At 35.2% G+C, this 25,937-nt stretch overlaps 3 protein-coding genes across 7 annotated transcripts in view; 2 read left to right on the forward strand and 1 right to left on the reverse strand.

Moving 5' to 3' along the window:
- Positions 1–25,937, reverse strand: part of LOC108739850 (dnaJ homolog subfamily B member 6) — a 39,130-nt gene that overhangs the window by 2,365 nt on the left and 10,828 nt on the right. The window contains exons 1-4 of one of the 5 annotated variants that reach the window (XM_018473931.1): positions 15,095–15,332; positions 11,090–11,199; positions 891–1,000; positions 424–531 (exon numbers count right to left, since the gene is read on the reverse strand). In XM_018473931.1, the coding sequence (XP_018329433.1) occupies positions 424–531; positions 891–1,000; positions 11,090–11,154 (283 nt within the window). In that variant the 5' untranslated portion in view covers positions 11,155–11,199; positions 15,095–15,332. Of the gene's footprint in view, positions 1–423; positions 532–890; positions 1,001–11,089; positions 11,200–12,424; positions 12,554–13,708; positions 13,779–15,094; positions 15,333–25,937 lie in introns of those variants that run through there. The other 4 variants (XM_018473932.1, XM_018473930.1, XM_018473928.2 and 1 more) reach the window with 4 other exon arrangements.
- On the forward strand, positions 5,440–6,721 carry LOC112905481 (leucine-rich repeat-containing protein 15-like). The gene has a single exon (XM_025978028.1). It carries the CDS (start codon positions 5,511–5,513, stop codon positions 6,621–6,623), a length of 1,113 nt encoding a protein of 370 aa, XP_025833813.1. The 5' UTR covers positions 5,440–5,510; the 3' UTR covers positions 6,624–6,721.
- Positions 7,759–9,753, forward strand: LOC108743970 (insulin-like growth factor-binding protein complex acid labile subunit). Its single transcript, XM_025978029.1, has one exon. It carries the CDS (start codon positions 9,280–9,282, stop codon positions 9,619–9,621), a length of 342 nt encoding a protein of 113 aa, XP_025833814.1. The 5' UTR covers positions 7,759–9,279; the 3' UTR covers positions 9,622–9,753.

Here is a 25,937-nt window from a genome sequence, read left to right on the forward strand (position 1 = left end):
TCCTAGAATCACAACAACGTAATGGTTAATATTATTAAAATAATATTAAAAATATTAACCGAATTTTCTTGTTAACAAATTTTAATTTTAATAAGAATTCAGTTTAATCCACTATATACAGAGTGTTTCTTAAAAGAACAAATTTTGATTTATTTATACAGATAAATGCATAAAATGTAACTTTGCAACCGAAATTAAAAAATTCTTCACGAAATATCGTTCATAAGAACAAAAAGAAAACAAAAAACAAACGAAAAAAAAAAAAATAAAGCGAGGGTTGGATTAATACTATTAGTTAGCCTGCGTTCGTTAGTATTTTGTTTAAATTCTTTTCAATGTTTTTTTTTTATTAATTAAAGGTTGCTGTTACTGTTGTTATTTTTGTTGTTTTACAAAAGTGCATAAGTTTTTTTATACATATACCGAAGAAACGATGGAAAGGTGGATCAAAGTAACTTCTGTATGTGCGTGAGGTCTTGTTATTGGCCGTCCTCTGGTATGACCGATTATCATATAATTTTCGTTTGGAGTCTGTAGTCAAATAACAAAAAAAAAACACGATAGATGATCCATCGAAAAATTTTTTTAGGAAATTTTGACAATAATAAGATAATTATCGTCACTTTTATTATATTACAAATGAGAAGTAAACTTTACTACTTATGAACAATTACGTTCAAAATAATATCGGAATATTTTATATAAGTAAGTGGATTCCTAGTGACAATTAAACAATACGTTCTTTATTTTGATACCAGCATTAAAGTCAATTAAAATTCATACTCGAATAAGTTCATTTTATAAAATGTCAACTACTGAAGATAACAAATATGAAGAGATTTGAAATACGAAAAAAAAAATAATAATAATAGAGATGCAATCTATCTTACCGTCAGATAACACTTCATAAGCTTCGGAGATTTCTTTAAATTTTTTGGTAGCTTCATCTGAATTCTGGGGATTCTTGTCAGGGTGCCATTTTAATGCGAGTCTTCGATATCTGAAACAATACATAAATATTCAATCGCTTAATCAAACGAACATTTTAAACAAATGTAATTAGCACAAAATACTGTAGAGATGAGAGACAAAAGCCATACATTAGTTACGTAGTAATACGTTTGAGATGTGGTGGTATAGGGGCATGATGAAAGTACTTTGGATAGCAATAATTACAAATGAGGATCAGGCATTAGAAAAGGCAGAACAGAAAGTCAACATCAACAAGGAAAAGGATACATAGGATGGTAGGACACCTTTTTATCTACATAAAGGACTAGCTAGAGACTTATTAGAAGCAAAAACAGGAGTAAAAAGTAGCAGAGGTAGACCTGTGATAGGGATGTGGAATGTTCTAGAAAATACCACAAATGGCGCGGTAAACGCCATCTGTAGTAGGTACGATGCTACATTTTAGGATTACGTATGCTCCAACAAGGTCGGAGCAAGGTTGGAGCATACGTAATCCTAAAATGTAGCATCGTACTACAGATGGCGTTTACCACGCTATTTGTGGTATTTTCTGAAACGCGCTGTTAAGACAGCAGGTAAAAGTTGGTCTGTGTTCTGTCGGAGCTGCCTGCGACGCGCTGATGAGATCCAAAAAGATCGAAATCGCGATCCGCGTCTAGCAGTTTCGACAGAATACAGACCACTTCGAATTATTTTATTGGAATGTTCTAGTTTTACGGAAAATAATAAAACAGAGGGCGTTATGGAAGTCAATTAAAAAGGGAAAGATCGGATGGTAGGGCACCTTGTGAAACATAAAGGACTGATTAGAAACATACATTTAACAAGCAGAAGCATAAAAAATAAGGGCAGAGATGAAATTTCTCTTCGCATATAGTTAGAGATTGTGATGTTCTAATTTTCGGGAAATTGGTTCAGGATAGGAAAGACGTTCGCAAAAAAAAAACATTCAGTCATAACGTAATGGAATATCACTTAAGTATGAATATCGAAAAAGAGTCCTGAAAATTCCCACAGATTCCGAGCCTAGCTAGATTTCCCTTTTCGATTACTCCAATGGTAAAAATCCAGTCAATCCACAAAATTTGTGATGTCATAATGATGGTCGTTCAAACATAGCTTAAAACTATCTGAAGTGAAAATACATCAAAATCCAAACAATGCTTCTGAAACTTTTTGGTAGCCAACTGACAAACATTATTATAGATATATGATAATTTTGACCAGTTTCGGTCGAATTCAAATGCGATCGACTGTTTCACCGATACATCGGCCACTTATTGTTACGTAACAACCATCCAAATCGAGATTGTAACCATCAAGGTCGATCGTGACACATTTTTGCCTTCTACTAGGCATCTGAAAATGAATCTTGTACTCTTTTTGTTTGAAAGTAGTTTTTTCAACGCAACGACGAGGTCTTCCTTCATCTCCATCGACACGAATAGAAGAACGGCATGTAAATTTCCGTAAAAAAAAAAAGACAATAGACCACGGTGTGAACTAGTACAATAATAGTAAAACCTCAATACAATTATGAATTAACAAGGTAAATAATATACCAGAGAATGATCTACAGTAATGTTCAAAAAATACAGACTACATTTTATACAGTTCTTTTTTGGGATTGTTATGTTGTAATGGATTTAAATGTAATTTTGATTATTGTACAGAGCATTATTATGATTGTCTTGGATTCAGGCTTGTTCAGATCTCAAAACCACCGGCAATCACTTGACTTTCCCCTTTTAATCAGCCACCACAGTCTCCTCCTCGCAAAAGCGACAGGAAGAATTGACGGTTATTCCCAGTTCGTCTCCGTGGTAGCGCAGTTCCACTAGAGTCTTGGATTTTTTCCTGTCGAGACTGAAATTTGTTTTTCCCACTTTCTACAGTTAGTAGGAGAGAAGAGGGCCTTTGTCTGCTTACATCTTTGTGATGTGTTATGTTCCCCAGTCCCTATAGAGTTCTCAAGCAGCCCATTTCGACATTTGTTGCTTGACCAGGCTGCTGGAGCTATCCACTGCAAGTTCTGGATCGATGAGGTGTTCTTGGGCATCGCTTTAACAAGGTCATCTGCGAGCTAGTTCTCCTCCGACCGGAACCATTAGCAAAACCACCTTGTCCACATTCAGCATCAGAAATGGAAGCACATCTAAAGAAGCTTGCCACTCGTACTAGCGTACCGTTTGGAAGCAACTACAACCGAAGACCCTGCCTGTAGACCCGAATCGCGACATCATCAGTTCATCCGTGAACCGTATAGGTCACCGTCACAAGAAAGGGAGACCAGTCCTTTTGAGAATAGAGGCTGATCCCGGGGAAAAGGCTCTTTGTGCGGTCAAGGGGCATCACATTCTTGGGAAACTCAAACAGCCCTTCCTCGCTTCCCTCTCTGTAAATGTTTCTGATCATGTAAAGAGCTTTAGTTGCGACCGCTTTAAGGGTCACACGAAGAGTTCAATGATGAGGAGCATTCTCAGAGCCGCCGTAGGTGTAGACCTTATCGTCCCAGTGATCCTCCCCAGCAAGTTTCTCAAGTTCCTCGCTGCACAGCAGCCTTGCTCCACCAGATACACGCATTAGCATAGGTCAGGGTCAGACTGGGTTTCAGTACCACTCCAAAGATCCACCTCATGGTAGCTGGTGTATATCAGTCCCTTCCAATGGCCTTTCTGATTCGCCCAAGCCCATGAGAGTTTACTGTCAAGAATTACCTCGAGGTACCTCACCACTGAATTTTGTATGTGGAGTTCCTGCCCTCTACCCTTAAGGGTTACATTTTCTGGTAACCACAATGACTTCTGACTTCCTAGGATTGATGGGAAACCCGGAGTCAGCACACCAGCGTTCTACCAGGTGGATTACCCGTTAGCACAAGTCCATAAGGATGTTGAGGAAGGGGCTCCGAATGGTCACGATGATGTTATCAGAATCCTGAATCGACCCTTCACTACACAATCGATCTTCCTTTGGTGTACACATCTGCCAGCTTTCAGGAGATGGCCTAAGCGTAGACTGATAGTGAAGGGGCGGACGATAACGAAAGATTGAAGCCAAGTTTAAGCACCATTGTGAGCAAGGGCGATGGCCCATGACGATTTTTATGAAGACACTCTGTACATTGCTACCGTAATTTTTTAAGTGACTCATTTACGAATAGGTGCCGTGCAACAAAATGTCACGGAAGTGGTACTAAATTATCGTATTACAAAGGCGTCAACCACGCATGGCAAAAGAAGATAATAAATTCAAACGTGTATTAAAACACGTGCACAATCGAAAGATTTTATGAAACAATAAATCCTTCGTCTTTTTCCTTAAACAAATGAAAATTTTCTTGTGAGTCATCGAGGCAACTGTCACTACATTATTATTTTACAAATTTATTGTTGTCAGAGCTCCTACACAGTAACAAAAAGGAAAAAAACAAAAGAGAAAAAACAAAATGACAAATGCAAATAAATGCAGTTGGTTACTAAGCAACGATAATAAACATTAAAAATCGACAATCCTTCGTAAATGCGTGAATTAATAATGTTTGAGTGTACCAATAACCAGACACAGCAATCAATGACACCATTGCCTTGAAAAAATGTTATACAATAACATAATATTATAATTTTTAAAAGATAAAACCAAAACGATTTCACTTCACAGTAGAAGGTTGAAGATAATCGCGCGAAAAAAAGAAAAACGACTTATGCAAATTTGTTCTTTAATGGTCCATCCTGAAGGACAAATTTGTATATTAAGAGTGATTTTTTCATCTTTGATAGGACTTCCAGCTAATAATTTTTTGAGGAACGACAAATTTAGAAATCAAAATAAATCTGCAAAATCCAGTTTGATTCTTGAAACTTTTGTCCAGAGCTATTTCTGAAAACTTACCCCACAACAAGATTTACAATAAAAATGATATTTATAAAACGACTTGATTTTAAATTCCTCCACAAAAGTTAAAAATAGCAGTTACCAGTGCAACAAAAAAATAAACTATGTTCTTCATTTAATGTAGATTAAAGAAAAGAAAAACAACTTGCACAATCACAAACTACGATAATCGACAGATATCATATTGACTTATGAATATCCGTAAACAAAAATTTTCCCCTGACTTCCTATTTCCATTAACAAACTACACGAGCAACAATTAACAAAACAAAAACAAGAACAACTTATAGAAAATATTCCATTTTGTTCGAAACAAAATTTTCGCAACGATTTTGTTTTTCAACATTGATGAAACAGTTGAAAACAACAATGATCTTCCTTGGTGTTAATAACCACGAGTAAAAAAAGTCGAAAAACAGCAGCCTAATGGGGGTTATCACCTCTTTGGCCTCGGCACAAAACAATTTATCATTTCTACATTCACATTCTAGATTACAGATAATTATGTATTTTTTTTTTTCTAATCAAAATAAACTTGAGACAGACAACAGTATAAAATAACAACAAGCATCAGAAACCATTTAGTTCTTCCAAGATATTGTCACAAATACAACGACTGTTAATTTTTATTGTTCTACCCAAAAATGGCTGCTTTTAGTACTGTAAAATTTTTGATGTCACTCTTAATAATATCCTCATTATCTGCTGTGCAATGTTGTGAAAAAATCACATTCGTCAACAGCATTGCTGCGGCATCTCTGAGTTCAACACCTACTCCAGAAGATGTTCTCCCGATAACGACGATAAACGGCTGCTTGGAACCAGGAAGCGGACTCGAAGAAGCTGTCAGGATTGCCATCATGAACTCCTCGGTGCCCATACTGTATCCCGAAGCCGTCAAAGACTTGGCCAAACTCGAAGTGTTGAACCTGGACTTCAACGGAATCAAAGAAATCACACCTGGCGCTTTCCAAAATCTACCATCGCTGAAAGCATTGACTCTGGTCGGAAACAAAATTAAAATGATTCCTGCAGGAATATTCAATGGGCTTACTGTGTCCTTCTTAAGTCTGAGCAACAACAGTATTAGCGTTATAGACCCTGCAGCGTTTGATAACATGCCAAACCTGAGGACTATTGAAACGGAGTTCAACAAGATCTCCACGTGGAGCCCCAGCTGGTTCACCAACTCCCCCAACATTGTAACCGTGTCTTTTGCTCACAACAAAATTGCGTCCCTACCGGGAAACGCCTTCGCAAACCTTAAGGGCACCCATGAGTTAGACGGTTATCCGGTTGGCACCGCAATCAATCTTTCCAACAACAAAATATCCATGATTGACTCTCTGGCGTTCCAAGGGATGGGACAGATTGGTTATTTGGATCTCCATAAAAATTCTATCAAAATGCTTCCCACACACGTTTTCTCGTCTTTGTCAACAGTTGGAACGCTTATTCTCGATGAGAATAAATTGGATTGTTTGAGTGAAGATTTCCTCAACAGTTTACCACCTGTTAACTACATTTCGGCCAACGGAAATTCCTGGAACTGCACTTGTTTAGACGCGGTCAAATCCTGGTCAAAAATGCACGGAGGAATTATCAATGTCCAAATCGACGATATGAATTGTGCGACAAAGAAGATGAAGGGAATCTTGGATTTTGTACAAAACATGAAAGATATGAAAACTAAATTTGCTTCCATGAAGTTCCAAGCTCTCGAAAACGCCACTGCTGGTGGTACAATGGTCCCATAATACGTATTGTTTTCACGGTATTACTTTAATTACTTTTGGTTTATATGTAATTAAAACACTCGCTAAATTGTTATTAAATGAGGTTTCCTATTAATTTTTTTTATCGTTAAACTACAACTGTAATTTACCTCCTCCTAAAACACTTACATTTCATTTAACAATTTTGGTAAAAAATATTCCTTTATACATGAAATTTTGCATAAAAAACGACAGCGTCGTATTTTTGTTACAGAAAGAAAGCAGAAAATTTTCAACATGTACATACGCACGTACGCATATTCTTTTAATGTTCACAATTAAGCTTTACAATTATTAAAACAATAGTAATTTGATACAGTTAGTTTTGCTTTCTATTATCTGTTCACTTTCACTAATTATAAACTGTTTTTGCAATACTAAACCAAACCAGTTGAAATCCCAGCCGTTAAAGCAACACAATCTGATTTAAAACAAAAGATAACAAAACACAAACATAAGATCCAATAGCAACAATGATAAACAATAAATAATTGAATGCCATCAAGTTACCGCTATTGTTTTCAATGACTTAACAAATTACTTTCCAGTGAGTATAGTGTAGAAAGCGAAAGACAGCAGCGAGAAACAGAAGATGAATATTATTTCGTCTGTTATTTTACTGTTTTCACATGTCATACCAGCGATTTCCACGTCTTGTGAAGTGTCCACGTTTGCTGGTGCTAAAATAAATGCTTTTGAAAATAAATAACCTGTTGAAGCTAAATCTATTTCAACCACTTTAAAAGGTATTCGTTTAGAACTAAACACGATACCAAACCATCAAGATTATTTCAAGATAATAGTGTTGGACAATATAATACGAGAAGTTGAAGAAAGGTTGATTAAAGATTTGATAAACATCCAAGTGTTTTATCTGAATAAGAACGAAATTGGAGTCATACGCCTCAAAGCTTTTGACAACCTACCCTCTCTGAGGGTACTGGTTGTGGTTGAAAACGAGCTAAGGTTCGTACAAACCGAGGTCTTCATTCAACAATCGTTTGGACATTTCCCACAACAAGATAACTTCCATTGACCCACAGGCGTTCGATAACATGCCCAATTTACGAATGTTGGAATTGTCGTTCAACAAACTTTTTATGTGGAATCCCGAATAACTCACCAACAGTCCGCGAGTAGTAACACTGTCCTTGGTACAAAACCGTATCCAAAAATAATCCGTAATGCCTTTAAAAACATCAAAGGTCTTCGGATGTGCCAGAGTCTACCGATCGTGACTAGTATCTACCACTGGAATCAAACGGTGGCTACTAATATTAATAAACCTTGGGGTTTCGACCAAGTGGGAGATTGGATACGACACAGGTCAGACGTTGTTTGGTCGAATCATTTTTCGATTATCGCCCGGATAGGTAGTGTGCTACTTGATGGTAACAACATTGAGTGCGTGACCAACGAAGTTTTGACTGTTCTTCCACTACTTAATTTAATTTCTATGGGTGATAACCCATGGAACTGTACGTGCTTCAGAACGGTGAAAAAATGGTCAAAAAGTCACAGAGATATTATCAGGTTTGGGGAAGCCGATGAAAGATGTGAACCAGCGACTAATCAATCCGGAAAAAGAGCAAAGAAGAAACACCAGACTACATTCTTTTAAGTGAAGGAAAGTGATTACAAGAAACTGTATTTTTGAACTATATCATTGGTACCATTGGCTACAGTGATAATAGGGAAAAATGATGGTATTAAAATTGGAACTTTCGTTAACTGAATGTATCATGAATCTTTACGCTAAATATATGAATAAATAAAGTAATTGAAATCTGTAAGAGGCTGAAAACTACCCCTATGAATATTCACCAATAACTTTCCACCTCGTTTTCCAATGTAGCAGATGAAAAATTAAGGTAAGTTTTGCTACCACGATCGAGTAATATGTGAAATCGTGAATTCTGTTTACGCAATCTTAATTTTCTTTATGGCCAAAAATATCTTCGGAAATTGTACGCCAAAAAAATTTAATAACAAGAAAAAACTATATAAAACAATGTCCCTGACATTAATAATTAAAATAAAAGAAAATAGAACCTCCAACGGCCCTGTACTTTTATTCAATTTGTTTTGTTACTGGTTTGATGTTCGGGTAGACAATTTGGATTCAAATTACTATTTCACTGAACATTATTAACGTCACAGTTTGATGTAACAAACAATTTAACGACGAAATGAATGAAGCGTGACAACAATCGTACACTTACACGCACGATACATGTGGCTGCATAATCTAAAACCATTTGCAAGTGTAATAACACATTACAAAATACATAGCAGGTCAAGAGACAATCCCACAGTACCAACGGTGCCTTTGGCCAACCGGAAATACAACGACGTCAAACAAAAGTGAAGTTAGTTTAAACTGTAACACTTTCCAATAAGTGGACTGAAACGTTCTTAAACTTAACGAATGATACGCCAAAACAAAACAGAATACAGTTGGTTATATCCCAAATAGATGTCATGTGACAGATCATCAACAACCACATAAAAGTAATTATTCTATCCATCGGGAATAGTATTTTTTTCCTGGATAAAAACTAACCACCAGGTCCTTTTCTGTACCCTGACAATATGTGTGTCCATAATTCCATTATAGATACTACCCGCGTATAATAATATGCCAAACTTGAGGACTATTGAAACGGAATTCAACAAGATTTCCATGTGGAGCCCCAGCTGGTTCACCAACTCCCCTAACATTGTAACTGTGTCTTTTGCTCACAACAAGATTGCGTCCCTACCGGGAAACGCCTTCGCAAACCTTAAGGGCACCCATGAGTTAGACGGTTACTCGGTGGGTACCGCAATCAATCTTTCCATGAGTGACTCCTTGGTGATCCGAGGAATGGGACAGATTGGTTATTTGGATCTCCACAAAAATTCTATCAAAATGCTTCCCACAAACGCTTTCTCGTCTTTACCAAGAGTTGGAACGCTTATTCTCGACGAAAATAATTAGGATTGTTTGAGTGAAGATTTCCTCAACAGTTTACCACCTGTTAACTACATTTCGGCCAACGGAAATTCCTGGAACTGCAGTTGTTTAGATGCGGTCAAATACTGGTCAAAAATGCACGCACGAGTTATCAGTGTCCAAATGGACGATATGAATTGTACGACAAAGAAGATGAAGGAAATCTTGGATTTTGTACAAAAAATGAAAGATGAAAACTAAATTTGCTTCCATGAAGTTCCAAGCTCTCCCCAACACCACTGATAGGTTTTACTCACAGCTTCGCTCGATTCGATGACCTGAATACGTGTCAAGGATCGTCGACGATCATATAAAACTAATTTTTCTATCCCTTGAGAACAGAATTTTTTTTCCCTATGTCCTTTTCTGTACCCTCGACAATATTTGTACAAAACAGAAATATTCCACCCTGCACTATTATCGTGATGATGATGAACATTTTTTAACGTCTGGCATATTGACTAAAAATTTAACAGACTTTAAAGTCACTGTTGTTACAATAAACTAGTGTAAGGTAATGATTAGGCAACATCTAAATAAAGTAAACTCGCCACAGACCGTAAACTATTTATGTTACATAATTCCGAAATGGAATCTGTATACGTAAGTATACTTATGTACAGACATTCATTTGCTGAAGAAAAAGAGGGAAAACAATTCAAAGCCCGAGTACAATCTGAGGAATTCGTCCTTGACGCGAAGAAAAGTAAACGGCATAGGTAAAACGCGGAAAACGATATAATATTTTCATAATATGGCACATAGAAATTCATAAAATTAATCATGGTATCTACCTATAGAATAAAATTAAAGTTACGACAATATTTTAGAAAATTATTTGGTTTTAATGCTACATAAATAAATATAATATAAAGACGAAAAATTAGAAGAAGTGGCTGATTTTAGATATCTAGGAAGTCAGATAAGTCAAGACAGAAGGAGTCGCCTTCAATAAGAAGTCGCGAACGGTTAATTTATAATTTCGAAAAAGATTGTTAAAGGTGTATGTTTGGAGCGCGGCACTGTACGGGTGCGAAACATGGACAGTGGGCACGGCAGAGAAGAAAAGGTTACAAGTGTTCGAAATGTGGTATTACAGGCGAATGATGAGGATACCGTGGATAGAGAAGGTTAGAAATGAAGAGGTATTAGAAAGAATAGGAGAACAAAGGACTCAATGGAAGTCAATAAGAAATAAATTGGTAGGACACCCTCTCAGGCATGAAAGTCTAATCAGAGACATATTAGAGACAGAAACGGGAGTTAGGAGGGGTAGAGGTAGACCTAGATTAGATTACTGTTCGCAAATAATTAAGGATGTGTGCTGTTCTAGTTTTAGGGAAATGCGAAGATTAGCTCAGGATAGAAAAAAGTGGAGGTGCGTATCCAACCAATCTTAGGACTGACGACCTTATAATGATGATAAATAAAAAAATGTATGTAAAAAACTTACGCCTTTTTGATTTCAGCGGAAGTTGCGCCGCGTGTTACTTCGAGGACCCTGTAGTAGTCCACCATCGCGGCGTCCTGTGCTGCCTTGCGCCCCAGTGTTATTAAATGTTACTGAAACAAAAGATGAAAAACCAAATTAATAACAACTTAATGACAGGGCCGTATTTATTATTATATAAGGACCTTTGGAGCTCGTGCCCAAGCCCCCCACAAATTAGGGATTCCCACTTTGTAAGTCCAGTTTTTTTGTGTGAAAGTGGTGTCCGTTATATCCCATGTAAGAAATGCCGGATTCGACGACAGGCTTCAAACGTTACGTTTCGCCAAGTTTAGTGCAATATTAGGTAGTTAAGTGTGTATTTTTGTCATCAAGTTCAGTCAAGTTTCGAGTGCAAAGACTACATATAAATGTTTCACCAAACTACATTCAATATTGGACAACGAACCATAGGCCAAGATAGATAGAAAGCGACACAGTTATCTAATCTTGGATTAGTTGGTTCATTATGTATTGGCACAATATCGACTGCCCAGTTTTGGGTTAGTATTGTTCATCAAGTCTTGACTCAACATTCGTGGATACCCACCAGACCCGGACTGAAGTAATAAATCAAGTATTTCTCGTCTTTGGTCCAATATTGGTTGCCAATCTCGGACCAAAATCGAGAGATCTTCGACCAAGCTTGGATAAAGCTTGCTCCTATCATGATTTCCTTCATGGGATGTCCCACATTTCAAGCTTTTCTGTTTCTATCTTATCCTCTCTTATATTCTACATAGCTCATTACGCACTTCATGAAACAAAACATGAAAAACTAAACTAATAATAGCATAGCTAGATCGTATTTACATAAGGACCATTGGGTCTCATGGCCAAAAGTGCCATAAATTGGGGAAACCGTTTTTTACCACCCACGAATCGATTAAATTTTTGAAAACATGCTTTTCTAAATCACCAAGCTTCCTAATCCAACAGGACTCCCTACTTTATTTGTTGATTTAGTCATCAATTGTACAAAAATTATCCTTACTAAAATTAGAAGTATGTTCCATTCTAACAACTTATTTCTTTTGATCTTCTACAGTGTATTAATAAAAAAAACCTACTACACCTTTACTGTAACGTTTTTAATCAATAAAAATTACTCCATAAAACATACCACCTACTTACGTAAACGCCTCATTACTTATTGCATAAATTAGTTCATTATTAATGTAATGGTCGCAAACAACGAGTGCAACACTTCAAAATAACTAAAAAGTAAATTTGAGGCCATTGCAGTTAGCAACTCTCAAATATTTTGATACAAACGTCAACGGTTCTGAAACGACTTACCAATTGCAAGTAGAAGTAGGAAGTAGAAAATTCGGACATAATTGGTTTAGGCCATTAAATGTGACTTCGGCTGTTACAATTCTATATATGACACATAATTTTTGATTGATGAAACATTATTTGTCTTGCACAGCTGACTAGATTCGCTTATCTTATCCAATAATATTATCATTACGTGTATTTAAATGAAGCAATATAATATGGCGCCACTTTTGTCAAAAAAATAATCGATAGTTACATCAACAAAGAACAAATTCAGCCGGTGCGTGGTATTAATTAATTATTTAGTAATTAAACTGCCTAATTAATAATACTTGGATATGTAGTTAATTAGTTTGACAAAAATTAGGCATTTTGTAATGAGAAAGTAGTTAGAAGGTTTTAATCTTTCAAAAATAAACCGCAGAAAATTGTGGTTTGTGCATAATCCACAAATATTTGAAATTTTAGATAGTCAGGAAATACTTTTTGGTTTTCTATTACTTAACAAGTACCACCTAAAATTACATACCGTAACAATTAAGTAAATTACACTGAAATTAAGATTTAAAAGCTAGATAGACGTGGTTAAAAAAATGCACGTAATAGAAAATCCCTAACTTAAGCTGCCATCAATGTATATATATTGAATAAATGTGTATTTCCTGAACTACAAAACAAATTGTACCACCCTGTATTTTATCACGTTATCACATGAGATAAGTAACGCCAATTTCCTAGAATCACAACAACGAATCGATGATACTAAAATTAAAAATATATATGTGCAATAATGTATCCAGGTTTTAATTAGGTATAAAAGATTAAATTAACACATCTAATCAAAATATATGCACACCAATACTAAATCGTGTTTTAAAATTTGCGAAATTTGAATAGTCACACATTTATTTGATTACTACTAGAAAGACTTGCTTCATTTGGCAGCACGAGGTATTTTTTTGATTGAAAAAATAATTTTCAACATGCTATTTTTAGAAAACCATTCCACAAAATGGATAAGCAAGCAAAAATGTTAATTTTTGACAACGCTAGCGCTTTTCCGAAGTTGCTGACAATATTGGCAATAACGCGAAAAAAAAATTGAGAATTGCAATACGCAAAATCGTGTATCATATCACGGTGACGTTCACAAAAAAAAACAGTAGGCGTTATTTTCAAAAATAAAACAGATCGTCGAACGACTTTAGAAAACAAATAATAAAATTTAAGTGGTTTTAATCTAGAAACAAAGAAATAGATTCCTATTGTATATTAATTTATTAGCATCATATAGGTACTTACTATTGTTCTATAATTCCACCCTGATGTACAGTAGATAGGTGCATAACTATAGTAAAATTTTGAATTAATTGGCGCATTTTTTTAACAAGTGTGAACTATGAATACTACAGTATAATGTCACAAATATATGTATATTATAATGTGTATTACAAAGACACAATCTAGTTTTCATTATCTGTATATCAACAAAGATACTGGTGCTTTCGTTAAAAAAATAACAAAAGAAAAAGATAATTAAGAATGTTCGTTAATAGCCCCCCATCAATAAAACTTACTTTCAGTCATGAGATTAGGACGGAAGGATTTTTAAATGAAGTCAAGAGAACACAAAAATTAACAGAAATTCGTTAACTAAAATTGCATACGGAATGTTTATGAATAAGCAGTGTTTATCACACAATTAGGACAACAAGAACCTGTAGTTTTAATATGCACAACAATTTTTGATAACTTTTAGAATACTGCATGTAATAGTTAGTCCGTTGGTCATTTTGCTTCGAACCTGATTGTTAATATCAACGATGAGATACAGTTAGGTCGATCTTACAAAAAAGAAATATTTATATATAAACAAATAATATTAGTTATAAATGAATTCGTTTAAATAACACCCGACTAGAATTTTGGGAGGGAGTCCAGCAAGGGTTCCATCGATATTAGCCACACTGCTTCGTCCCATCGGGGCTACTCTATAGAAAAAAAACTTTTGGGTATTTTATTCCCCTAATGCTGGTAGGCGATTAGTCCCTTCAGATTACGCCAGAAGGTAGGGCGGAAGACCCTCTTCAGTATCACTGATCTCTGGTGAAGATTCTATGATAAAGAATCTACATACGTCGAAATTTGGCACATGACGCATGGAACCCATGAATTTTAGATTTTCTTTAAATGCAACTTTTTGAATTAGAATAAGAAAAAAGACTGATTCGATACTGATACACATCACTATATAATTATTAAATTGTTTATCAATAAAAATTGATTGCATTACCTACTAGCCATTGAAAGCTTTTTGCCGAAATGCAAAAAAATAACGCGGATTAACAGTTACAAAAAAAGAAAAATTGTAAGAGACACACAAAGCAAACTTCTGCAGATCCTGATGAGAGCGTCGAGTCGGTTATCGCGTGATTCACATTCATTGAAGCAGGTGTTCAAGGACAACGAAGAATTTGCAAAAGCTGCAACTTGTTAACCTCACGCTACCTACCAAGAAATAAAAAATTGTCGGATTGCATTTCAACAGAACGAACTATCAATGGTAATGAATTTGAATGGATTATTTACAACTGCACCTATTCATAACTTTACAGTTAGTGTATCAGTTGGATTTCTACATTTTGTATGGATATAAGTGGTACTATTTAAAATACAGTTCTTGCATACCTCAACAAAAAAAGACCCAAAAACCTTCCTCCACAATTTCCAGTAGGTACTTCCTGGCTTTTCAGCCCTCTCTTATAACTTTATAACACACAATTTGCTTCGTTCTTTTTATTACACAGACACCTCGCGCTCGTCAATGTTAAAACCCCGAGCTACCGTGGACTTAGCGTTGCGCCGGCGCCAACTTAAGTCGAGGATGTGTTACCTGACTTAAGTCCGTACGGAGACTGGTCGAGAAACAAAAATAAATCGCAGAGGACCCTACCGTACCCTACCTTCAGTAGTAACTAGACAACCGGACCCCTCCGTCTCATCAGATACATACAGATGTGATTTTATTAAAAGTCATGTAAAATTATGATCATATTTATAAGTTTCTTCATGATCTTTGAACGTCCAAAATTAGTAACGGTAAATAAACATATGTATATGTATAATAAGTGGATGTAAGTGAAGGTGTGTACGTAGAGGTGTGTTTGCGCGTGTGGGTGGCAAGTGTAAAAGACATAATGGCCTGATAGACACGCACATGGTTACTTGCATTAATGATTAGACAAAGCGGTGCGACAAAGAACGATCGTTCAACTCGTCTGAGTCGACGGCCTGCTGGCTGAGACTGTACATGTATGTTATTATGCAGATGGACGCGGAAAAAAGAAACGCTAAAAAATATTGTGTGTGTGCCACATACGGAGGCCCCGTCTCACTCATCCAGCGAATGAGATATGAAGTTGGACCAACTGACGAAAATGTGTTCTTTTTTTGGAAAGTGTTCAGATTAAAGGAAGTTTAACACAACAGAATATAAAATACCACGCTTTCCAGTTGCGGAGGCTGGGTGGCCTCCCCAGGGAGAGTCGCTAAATTTCCAGAAGTCCTTTTTGAAGAAATCCCAGCAGATCGCTAAATTTTTTCAAGTCCTTTTCGATGAAATTCCAGCTGATCGCCAAATTTCCACAAGTCCTTTTCGATTAAATTCCAGCGGATTGTCAAATTTTCAGAAGTCCTTTTCGATGAAATTCCAGCGGATTGTCAAATTTTCAGAAGTCCTTTTCGATGAAATTCCAGCGGATTGTCAAATTTTCAGAAGTCCTTTTCCATGAAATTCCAGCGGATTGTCAAATTTTCAGAAGTCCTTTTCGATGAAATTCCAGCGGATTGTCAAATTTTCAGAAGTCCTTTTCCATGAAATTTCAGCAGATCGCCAAATTTCCACAAGTCCTTTCTGGATGAAATTCCAGTGAGTTGTCAAATTTTCAGAAGTCTTTTGAAATCCCAGCGGATAGTCAAAATTTCAGAAGCCTTTTCGATGAATTCCAGCGGATCGCCAAATTTTCAGAAGTCCTTTTCGATGAAATTCCAGCGGATCGCTAAATTTCCACAAATCTCTTTCGATGAAATTCCAGTGGATCGCCAAATTTCCACAAATCTTTTTCGATGAAATTCCAGCGAATCTTCAAACTTTCAGAAGTCCTTTGGAATCCCAGCGGATAGTCAAAATTTCAGAAGCCTTTTCGATAAAATCCCAGCGAATCGCCAGATTTTCAGAAGTCCTTTTCAATAAAATCCCAACGGATTACCAAAAGGTCCTTTTTGAGGAATTCCCAGAAACAGTCCAAAATATGTTCAGTAAGTACCTATAACAGGCAGTTTGGACTTCAAAGATGGAGACCTACAGCAATCATTACATCTATTACTCTTTTACATTCGAATAGGTAATATTCCTACTGATTGTTGTAGTTTGTTACCATATTAGCACTGATTTGGTAAAATAAACATAAGCACTCGCCATAGGGAAACGCGACATCTTTTGATCTCCAGTTTGTTCACCTTAATAAGTAAATCAAAAAACGAAAGCCATTTTTCTTCAAAGACAATGCTAACAGTTCATGTAAATTCATCTTCAAAGAAGCCACACGGCATCATTGTCAACAACACAAACCTTTATGAATACAATGAAATTGAATAAATTGGCTTGTTTCCTATTCCTACACTCACAACCTACACACTTTTCTAATCTTACTGTTAATTAAACTCATTAAACATATGTAACTACTGTGGCGAAATAACTCTTTTTGTTTTATTTTTGCGTGTAAATTTTTTTTCTAATTTTTCCATTTCAATTAATATTTCATTTCAAATAATATTTCATTTCGAATATTATTTCACTTAAAATATTATTTCAATTCTTTTCAACTTCTTATCTTGTAAATACTTTGGTTTCCTTTCAATCTAAACTCTATTGTTCTTTCAATCACTTTTACCTGGAAATCCAACTTCAACCATACCTGCATGCATTCCCATACTAATATCTGGTTTTACCCTTAATTGCTTTCTCTTGAATTCTGTACTATCTAATTCTGTGTATTCCTACAAACTAGTGTCTTCACCCTCTCTCTCACTACTTTTCCTTCTAGAACATTCTATCAAAATTACTAACAATCCTATCCTATAAATACTCCCAAATTTCATATCTCAAGACAGTCTCTCGTCTACCGCTATCACCACCATTCGTAAGTGCTTTTATCTACTCTGTTGTATTGTTGTTATCTTTGTTATTGTTACTATTGTTGTATTATCTTGTTCTTTCTGTTACTTTGTTCTTGTTGTATGTTTCACTCCTTGTGCCTTTTTGTTACTTGTGTTTCGCTTGTTATTGTTATAAATTGTTAATTGTTATTATTAGGTTTTTTTTGGCATTTAAATAATATCCACCAAAAGACACTAAACTACTAATTAGCATATTAGTGTTGAAACTACAAGAATATTTCGATTTAAAATAAACTATATCATAAAAACAACTACCGAAAAATAATTCTTTACGATTTATATGTGTACAAAGACTCATGATCAAACCTTAATTTTTACTCATTTTCCATTTGAATTCGTATTAAAACAGCTCCCATACGTTTTACTTAGGTACAGCTTTATTTTAAACGATTTAGCTCAAACAAATAATAATAATACGAAATAATTAGAATAGAAACTAAATTAGGTTTATATTTAACACATACAGTAACGAATGTGACACAAAAAAGATAGCAAAAAACGTTAAATGTTTAACTTTTTTATATATCTAATATTATGCTAATGCCAAAAACTTCTACGAAGAAGCGAGACCTTACCAGACCAAGCTTTTGTTCAGTCAAGGTTGATTACGTTCACTGGGTCATTGGTTTTTCGTTGAAATTGTTAAAAATAAGTTCCATTATACTGGTTTTTGTTATAGTTACTTTCGTTTTAAAACACACTTTGAATAATAAGCAACTAACTCTGCATAATGTGCCTAACACAAGTATACAGGTAAGGCAAAAAGCTCACCGAACCGAACGTACAGAAATTTCACGTTTCTTTGACGGAATTTTTCTTTTTTATGTCACACGAAGGAAAATGCACAATGAAGGTGGATTTCCACCACATTTATTTGAAAACTGAAGTTTCAAAATCTTTTGTTTTTGTAATTAAAAAAACTTGTGTAGTAGCAATTTTAAGCATTCATCACTGCGATCATTAACAAAATTAGAAAACTCATTACCTGGCAAATTTAAATAAATGACAACGATAAGTTACGTACCTGCTACAGCCACAACGAATTGATTCCAGCCACAAACACACCTGTCACCGTAATTAATGACTGTTTTTAAGAAAACACGAAAATCCTACTACAGTTTTTATCTGGTTTGATGGATAATCCTTAGTCATACGAACAACACGAACGGTAAAATAATATTTAAGGGCATACTGAGGTCGTCGACATTTCCTCTTAAGTCTACACCATTTGTTTTTGACGCGACGAGCCGTTTAAAAATTAGAAAAATGATAAATGTTAAGAAAAGAATTCATTAGTCAAGAAATCGCGTGCGTTGAAGACAGTGGCCTCCAAACTTTATAAAGAAACCTATCGAAGATGTGACAACTTCCGGCATTTGTTTTTGTGGGCGGATCTCGTAAGCAATGTCGAAACCTTGGCCGAGCATTTACAACTTAAGTTAACTTTACTTAAGCCAATATAATACAGTTTGATCCAAGCTAGCTCACGATTCATTACATCTATTATACACTACTGGAGTAATGAAATTTATCATCAAAAGCGGCATCGTCTTTCTCTACATCAATTTACTGAGGAAAAATTGTTCCTGAATGAATTTTTACCTTAATAATAAATATTAACCCCTATTAAAGAGTATCTTTTCTAGGAAGTCAGGAAGGAAGGAGTAGTAGTAATATAAAGCAGAGGATAGCGCAGGGTCGAGTCGCCTTCAATAAAAAGGAGTCACTTCTATGTTCGCGAATGATGAATTTAGAAATTCGAAAAAGACTGTTAAAGGTGTATGTTTGGAGCACGGCGCTGTACGGGTGCGAAACATGGACAGTAGACGCGGTGGAAAAGGTTAGAAGCGTTCGAAATGTGGTGTTATAGGCGGATGACGAGGATATCGTGGATAGAGAAGGTTAGAAATGAAGAGGTCTTAGAAAGAATAGGAGAACGGAGGACTCTATGGAAGTCAAAAAGAAATAGGCGAGATAGGATGGTAGGACACCTTCTCAGGCATGAAGGACTAGTCAGAGACATATTAGAGACATAAACGGAAGTTAAGAGGGGTAGAGGTAGACCTAGATTAGATTACTGTTCGCAAATAGTTAAGGATATGGTTGTTCTAGGTTTAGGGAAATGCGAAAATTACCTCAGAATTGGAAAGAGTGGAGGTGCGTGTCCAACCACGACCTTATGATGATGATGATGACTAGATAATATTGCCCTCTCTCCTGTCCATTTTCGATGAGCATGACTTTACTTAACGCATATTTGTAGCCTTTTTGTTATTATTCTACTTCCGCTTTATTGATATTGTTGCAAAATATTGTGTAGTATTTACATGAGCACTCCTTTCTTGGTGTTGACAAAACGTTTCATTTATTAGATCGGCCATGAAGTACATTATTCATCGTGAAAACAAGGAAAGCAATAGTTTCCTGGTGTGAAATATGAAATGAGCGTCAATAGTTTTACGTAAAAGCTGGCTGTCCCTCATTTTATAGACCTTAAAACTAATTTATTTATGTAAGTAATATTTTTAGAGTTCTCATAAGATACGAGAAAGAAACCTGTTCAACTAAAAAATTTGTGAACTATAACTTTTTAACCGAGTTCATCTTTCACCATATTTACTTACATTACAGAGCTAGCACATTCATCTTCAACTGAATTAGTGGAAATAAAGGTCAAAATAATGACCCATTTATCATCTTAATTATCCTGCAGTTATAATTAAAATGCCCCCTACTTGTTTTAATTATTTTCTCAAATGACACAACGTACCTATTCAGTTGACTGTTCAATTTAGAAGAAGTACATGTGTCTGTACCATACTTCTTGGTCTTGGTATTCTACTAATAAATAAAATAATTCGAAGTGGTCTGTATTCTGTCGAAACTGCCAGACGCGGATCGCGATTTCGATCTTTTTGGATCTCATTAGCTCGTCGCAGACAGATCCGACAGAACACAGACCAACTTTTACCTGCTGTCTTAACAGCGCGTTTTGTTGGAGCATACGTAATCCCAAAATGTAGTATCGTACTACAGATGGCGTTTTCCGCGCCATTTGTGGTATTTTCTAAAACGCGCTGTTAAGACAGCAGGTAAAAGTCGTTCTGTATCCTGTCGGAGCTGTCTGCGATGCGCTGATGAGATCCAACAAGATCGAAATCGCGATCCGCGTCTGGCAGTTTCGACTACGTTTAACAAAAATGTGTGCGGAACGGTCGGATGCACGGCTCACGCGTGCGCAACCAAGGAATAGGTACGTGCATTTTCACGAAATTTTTGCACAAAATAATCCTCTGAACCGTTAATTAAATAAAACTGAATTGAATTAATCGATAAAAATAGCATTTTTCATCTGAAATGTCACCGAACGCCTTTTTATTTCGGTATCAGATCATACAGCACGCGTAATTTTTTGTAGCAGAGTATTTTGTTCTTTAATTAATCCATTTAACCTTTAACACGGCGCGCCCCTTTTACTAATTATCTGCACTTAAAAAGTCGAAAAAGCATGGGCGTCCGTCCCATTACAGCGCCTTTTTTGCGCGCGCCCCCGTACACCAATTAGCGCCTTGAAAATCGCGTCTAAATAAACTACTTATCGTTCAAAGACCGCGAAAACTTTTTCCAAATTGACATAAATTAAGAGGTACTTAGTAAATGCTCATTTTGACAATTCAAATGTACAAATTTAGAAGACGAATTCCAGTAGCCACCTAAATAAAGTGCAAAATTTGTTGTTCTAGCCCACACAAACACAAAGATAGTTAATACAACTACTGATGAGTCATCTCCGTTCTGTAACACAGGTGCTCGATTTGGAAACAAGCCTTGTAGTCATTTATTTCCTTTCATACAATGCAATGGGTGGAAAAATCATAAAGTGCCCACTACAGCTAGTTCAGAATTTCATGGGTCTTCGCGTGCACGAGAGGCAGACCTTACTGAATTCATATTGCACATTATGAAAACATTGACTCGGCTGTTAACATTGAGCTCCAGATAAACGGTATACTGTCACAGTAATTGTTTTTTTAATCGGTAGGAGAACAGATAAAGTAAAATGGTTAGCGAAAATATAAATTACTAATTTCTTTGCATTCTAAAAACTTTCCAAAAGAACTGAATATCCTCATGTCCGACGGAGTTTTGTCACTGCACAATCCAATACCAAAGTTCATGAGATTCTCAATTAGCTCTACATATGTGTACAAGGGTTGTCACACAATAAAACCGAGACTAAAAAATAACCACTTCTGCGTCACTACTTATTTAGAACGTATGAAGTCATTATCCTACTTTTGTTACAAGAATAGGTAAGTGTGTATAGGTACAGGAAAGGCTATTTGTTCACTGAACATAGAAATCGCACATTTCTTTGTCGGTACAAGCGAAATCTGTCCTAAACTAAGCAAACCTTCATAATTGTTTGAACAAAGCGTAAAGACATTCTGCCGATTCATCTCATTTCGGACATTTCATCAATCATCAAACCCAATCATTAGTGTCTAGAATATTTCATGAAAGAAGTTAATAATACATCGAACATGCGGAAAGTTTGTTGTTAAATTAATGTTTTTTTCCTTGAAAAAGATTCGGCATTATTTATAACATACTTACGTTTATATTATTTATTATTATTACGGTGACCGAAATAATAATTCGATTTCGAAACGAATGTATATCAACATTGTTAAAACTGTGCCACGCTACCTTGATGTCCAGCAACCACAAAAACTAATCATAAGATTAACCGATTATAAACTAACCAACATACCTTTATATTATTGTTCCACCAAAATCTTGGTTTTCAGAAATATTACGTACCAAAAGCCTAGCGATTTCTGATTATAATTACAATTTCTTACTTTGTACTACAGATGACATCCGCTTTCACATCCGCATGTGCTTGCAGATGTCAATTATGCAAGTGCAAGTCGCAAGTTGAAACTAAAAGCTCTGATAATAATAGCCCCAGAATTATTTTAAAGAAAGAAGTACTTTTGTAAAGAAATACAAAATAGATCATCATTTCTGAAAATCATAATCGTAATTAATGTATAATCTCCTATGTCACGCAGATGTTTGTCACCTCTACTAGCCGACGTTCAAAAACTAATTCACAAGCTTTTGAAGCTTTTGCACGACAGACGTGATCAAGAAAGAGCAGCGATATTACTTTTTAGAAAACATATATCTACTACATTAATTTGATTACTAATTTACTAAGTTCTTACTTACTTTTGTTTATTATAGACAAATACAACTAAAAAGTTCTTATTACTTACTATCTTTTCAGTTCATTCATTCAAATTTAGGTTATAAAGTTATATTTCTCTTTTCAAAAATTGGCCACCAATACCACACATAGTGTAGGTATTATGAAAAAGAAATATGACAGAAAAATACTATAAATACTATAAGGGCTTTAATTTATCGTTAATTTGTCAGTACTTTTCTACAATATCTCGCTGTATATAGTACCAGCTTGATATTAGGCCTACATTTCGTCTATATTTTCCAGTAACTTGATGGAACGACAAGTTTTGGATTTGGTGACAAATTAACGACAAATTATAGCGCATTTTAGAAATAAGAAATATAACAGAAGCAGGCCAGCATTTCGTCTATTTTCTAGTAATCTGTTGGAGCGACAAGTTTTTGGATTTGGTGACAAATTAACGACAAATTATAGTGCATTTTAGAAATAAGAAATATAATAGAAGCAGGCCAGCATTTCGTCTATTTTCTAGTAACCTGTTGGAGCGACAAGTTTTTGGATTTGGTGACAAATTAACGACAAATTATAGTGCATTTTAGAAATAAGAAATATAATAGAAGCAGGCCAGCATTTCGTCTATTTTCTAGTAACCTGTTGGAGCGACAAGTTTTTGGATTTGGTGACAAATTAACGACAAATTATAGTGCATTTTAGAAATAAGAAATATAATAGAAGCAGGCCAGCATTTCGTCTATTTTCTAGTAACCTGTTGGAGCGACAAGTTTTTGGATTTGGTGACAAATTAACGACAAATTATAGTGCATTTTAGAAATAAGAAATATAATAGAAGCAGGCCAGCATTTCGTCTATTTTCTAGTAACCTGTTGGAGCGACAAGTTTTTGGATTTGGTGACAAATTAACGACAAATTATAGTGCATTTTAGAAATAAGAAATATAATAGAAGCAGGCCAGCATTTCGTCTATTTTCTAGTAACCTGTTGGAGCGACAAGTTTTTGGATTTGGTGACAAATTAACGACAAATTATAGTGCATTTTAGAAATAAGAAATATAACAGAAGTATACCAGCATTTCCTCTATTTTCCAGTAACTGTTGGAGCGACAAGTTTTTGGATTTAGTGACAAAACATAGTGCATTACAGAAATAAAAAATATGACAGAAGCAGACCAGAATTTCGTCTATTTTTCAATAACCTATTAAAACGACAAGTTTTAGGATTTGGTGACAAATTAGCGACAAATTATACTGCATTTTAAAAATAAGAAATATAACACAATTTTCATAATTTTGGGCACTCTCGCTGTATTTTTAATATCATTGAGAAAATTAAATTGAAAATTAATTAAACTTGCTTTCATAACATCTATATTAAGACTTTTGTTGTTACACAAGCGCCTTATTAATCTAAGAACAGTTACTTAACGAAAAGTTTAGATCCAAATTGATGTTTTTCCTTGACAGGTATTCTCGATCATTATAAATCGCACATAATCAATTTAAAAATCGCTGTAATCAAACTTCACAGTCGACCATGCATGTATGCATAATAGGTTAATATTAATCATAATTTCGAAAGTCAAAACAGTCCTCGCTATTCCATTTCTATTGCAAAACTAATGGGAAGTGAAAAAGTGATCTGATCATTCTTGCGATATTAGTGTGAAGATCCGATAACGCTAAAGCTGTATCACGCTTACTAAAGCCCCTTTTTAAAAACAGTTTCAATGCAAAATCGCTGCAAATTTCCTAGTTATATTTACTCACTGCGACTGATTATTATTTCATAGTTAGCAACCTTGGCAAACTTTGTTACATGCGATAACAAGCGTATCCACAACGAGCCGCATGTTTAACTTTTTCGCTTATGTAATCGGCCACCAAATCGTTACTTAAATTACCGTTGATTCCGTGTAATTATCCAAGAAATGATGTTGAAAAATTAAAATTTTAAGATTGCCAATTTACTTCCTTCATTGTCCTACTTATCAAATAAGAAAAATTACTCTAATTAATACTGCGTCCTTCGAGGGTGTTACTCGATTTTTAGATTCTATCGATATTTTTCTTTATTGGTAATTTCTATTAGGTATCTATAAATATTTGATCAGAAATACTAATTGTAGTTGCGAATGTTGAAGCATTTAAATATACTATGCAAAAGACTTTATTTTTAGTATTCATTGGATTTATCACGGCATATTTTCATGAATAGTGAATCATTATTTGATCAATTAAATTTTTATTGCATTAGTTTGCCCACGAAGAAACCAGCGTTTCTAGAAGACGAAAAAGTGATTAATAATTAAAATTAAAAGTACTAATGCTCCTAAATCCTGCTTCAATTTTGTGATTATCTAGATAGATATTTCCAGAAAATTTATGAAAATTCTTAAATTTTCCCCAGAAATACCAAATTCCCTGCTGACATTTTCACATTTTCCATATTTTCCTACCGCTTATAACTAAACAAATTCCTACTTATTCGCGCGCTTGCTAAAGTTATGCATGGTAGCTACTGACTCTAGTAAATATACCTACAACGATTAAATTTGTAATTGTTTTTTCTTTTTTTACTGCTTTGCTTAACATTTCATGCCAAGGTTACATTAAAAAGTAACAACCTCGGCGTTTAATTGTTACTTTAACACGTCTGCAAACACGCAGGTCGAGGGACCGTTTGTTAAAAATAAATTCGTTCCATTAAGACACCTATTTAAAGCTAACGAGCAACAAAACCGCGCAGGATGTCATTGTTTGTACTTATTATTCTTATTATATCCTTGTTCATAAGACATTGGGCGTTTTACAATACGGCTGGCTAAGCAACTAAACGAGAAAGCAGCGCCGTTTTTGTTACAGGCAAACAAAACTACGAGAAGGTTCCGGAATAAATCACGAACACGAACATGTTCCACCAGTGTATAAACAGCCTTAATATTCAACGGAAGACAGTCGATAAAGGTCACGTACTTTAAATGTGCTCCAAACGGAGGAAATTTTAATGGAAAACGCCAGATTTTTCTGCCACATGAATAAATATCCAAGTGTAACATA

Source organism: Agrilus planipennis, unplaced genomic scaffold (genome assembly GCF_000699045.2).
Source record: "Agrilus planipennis isolate EAB-ADULT unplaced genomic scaffold, Apla_2.0 scaffold195, whole genome shotgun sequence".
NCBI lineage: Eukaryota > Metazoa > Arthropoda > Insecta > Coleoptera > Buprestidae > Agrilus > Agrilus planipennis.

Bases quoted from the DNA above. Each gene is read 5' to 3' on its own strand.
- LOC108743970 (XM_025978029.1), top strand. From the start codon at position 9,280: ATGCCAAACTTGAGGACTATTGAAACGGAATTCAACAAGATTTCCATG.
- LOC112905481 (XM_025978028.1), top strand. From the start codon at position 5,511: ATGGCTGCTTTTAGTACTGTAAAATTTTTGATGTCACTCTTAATAATA.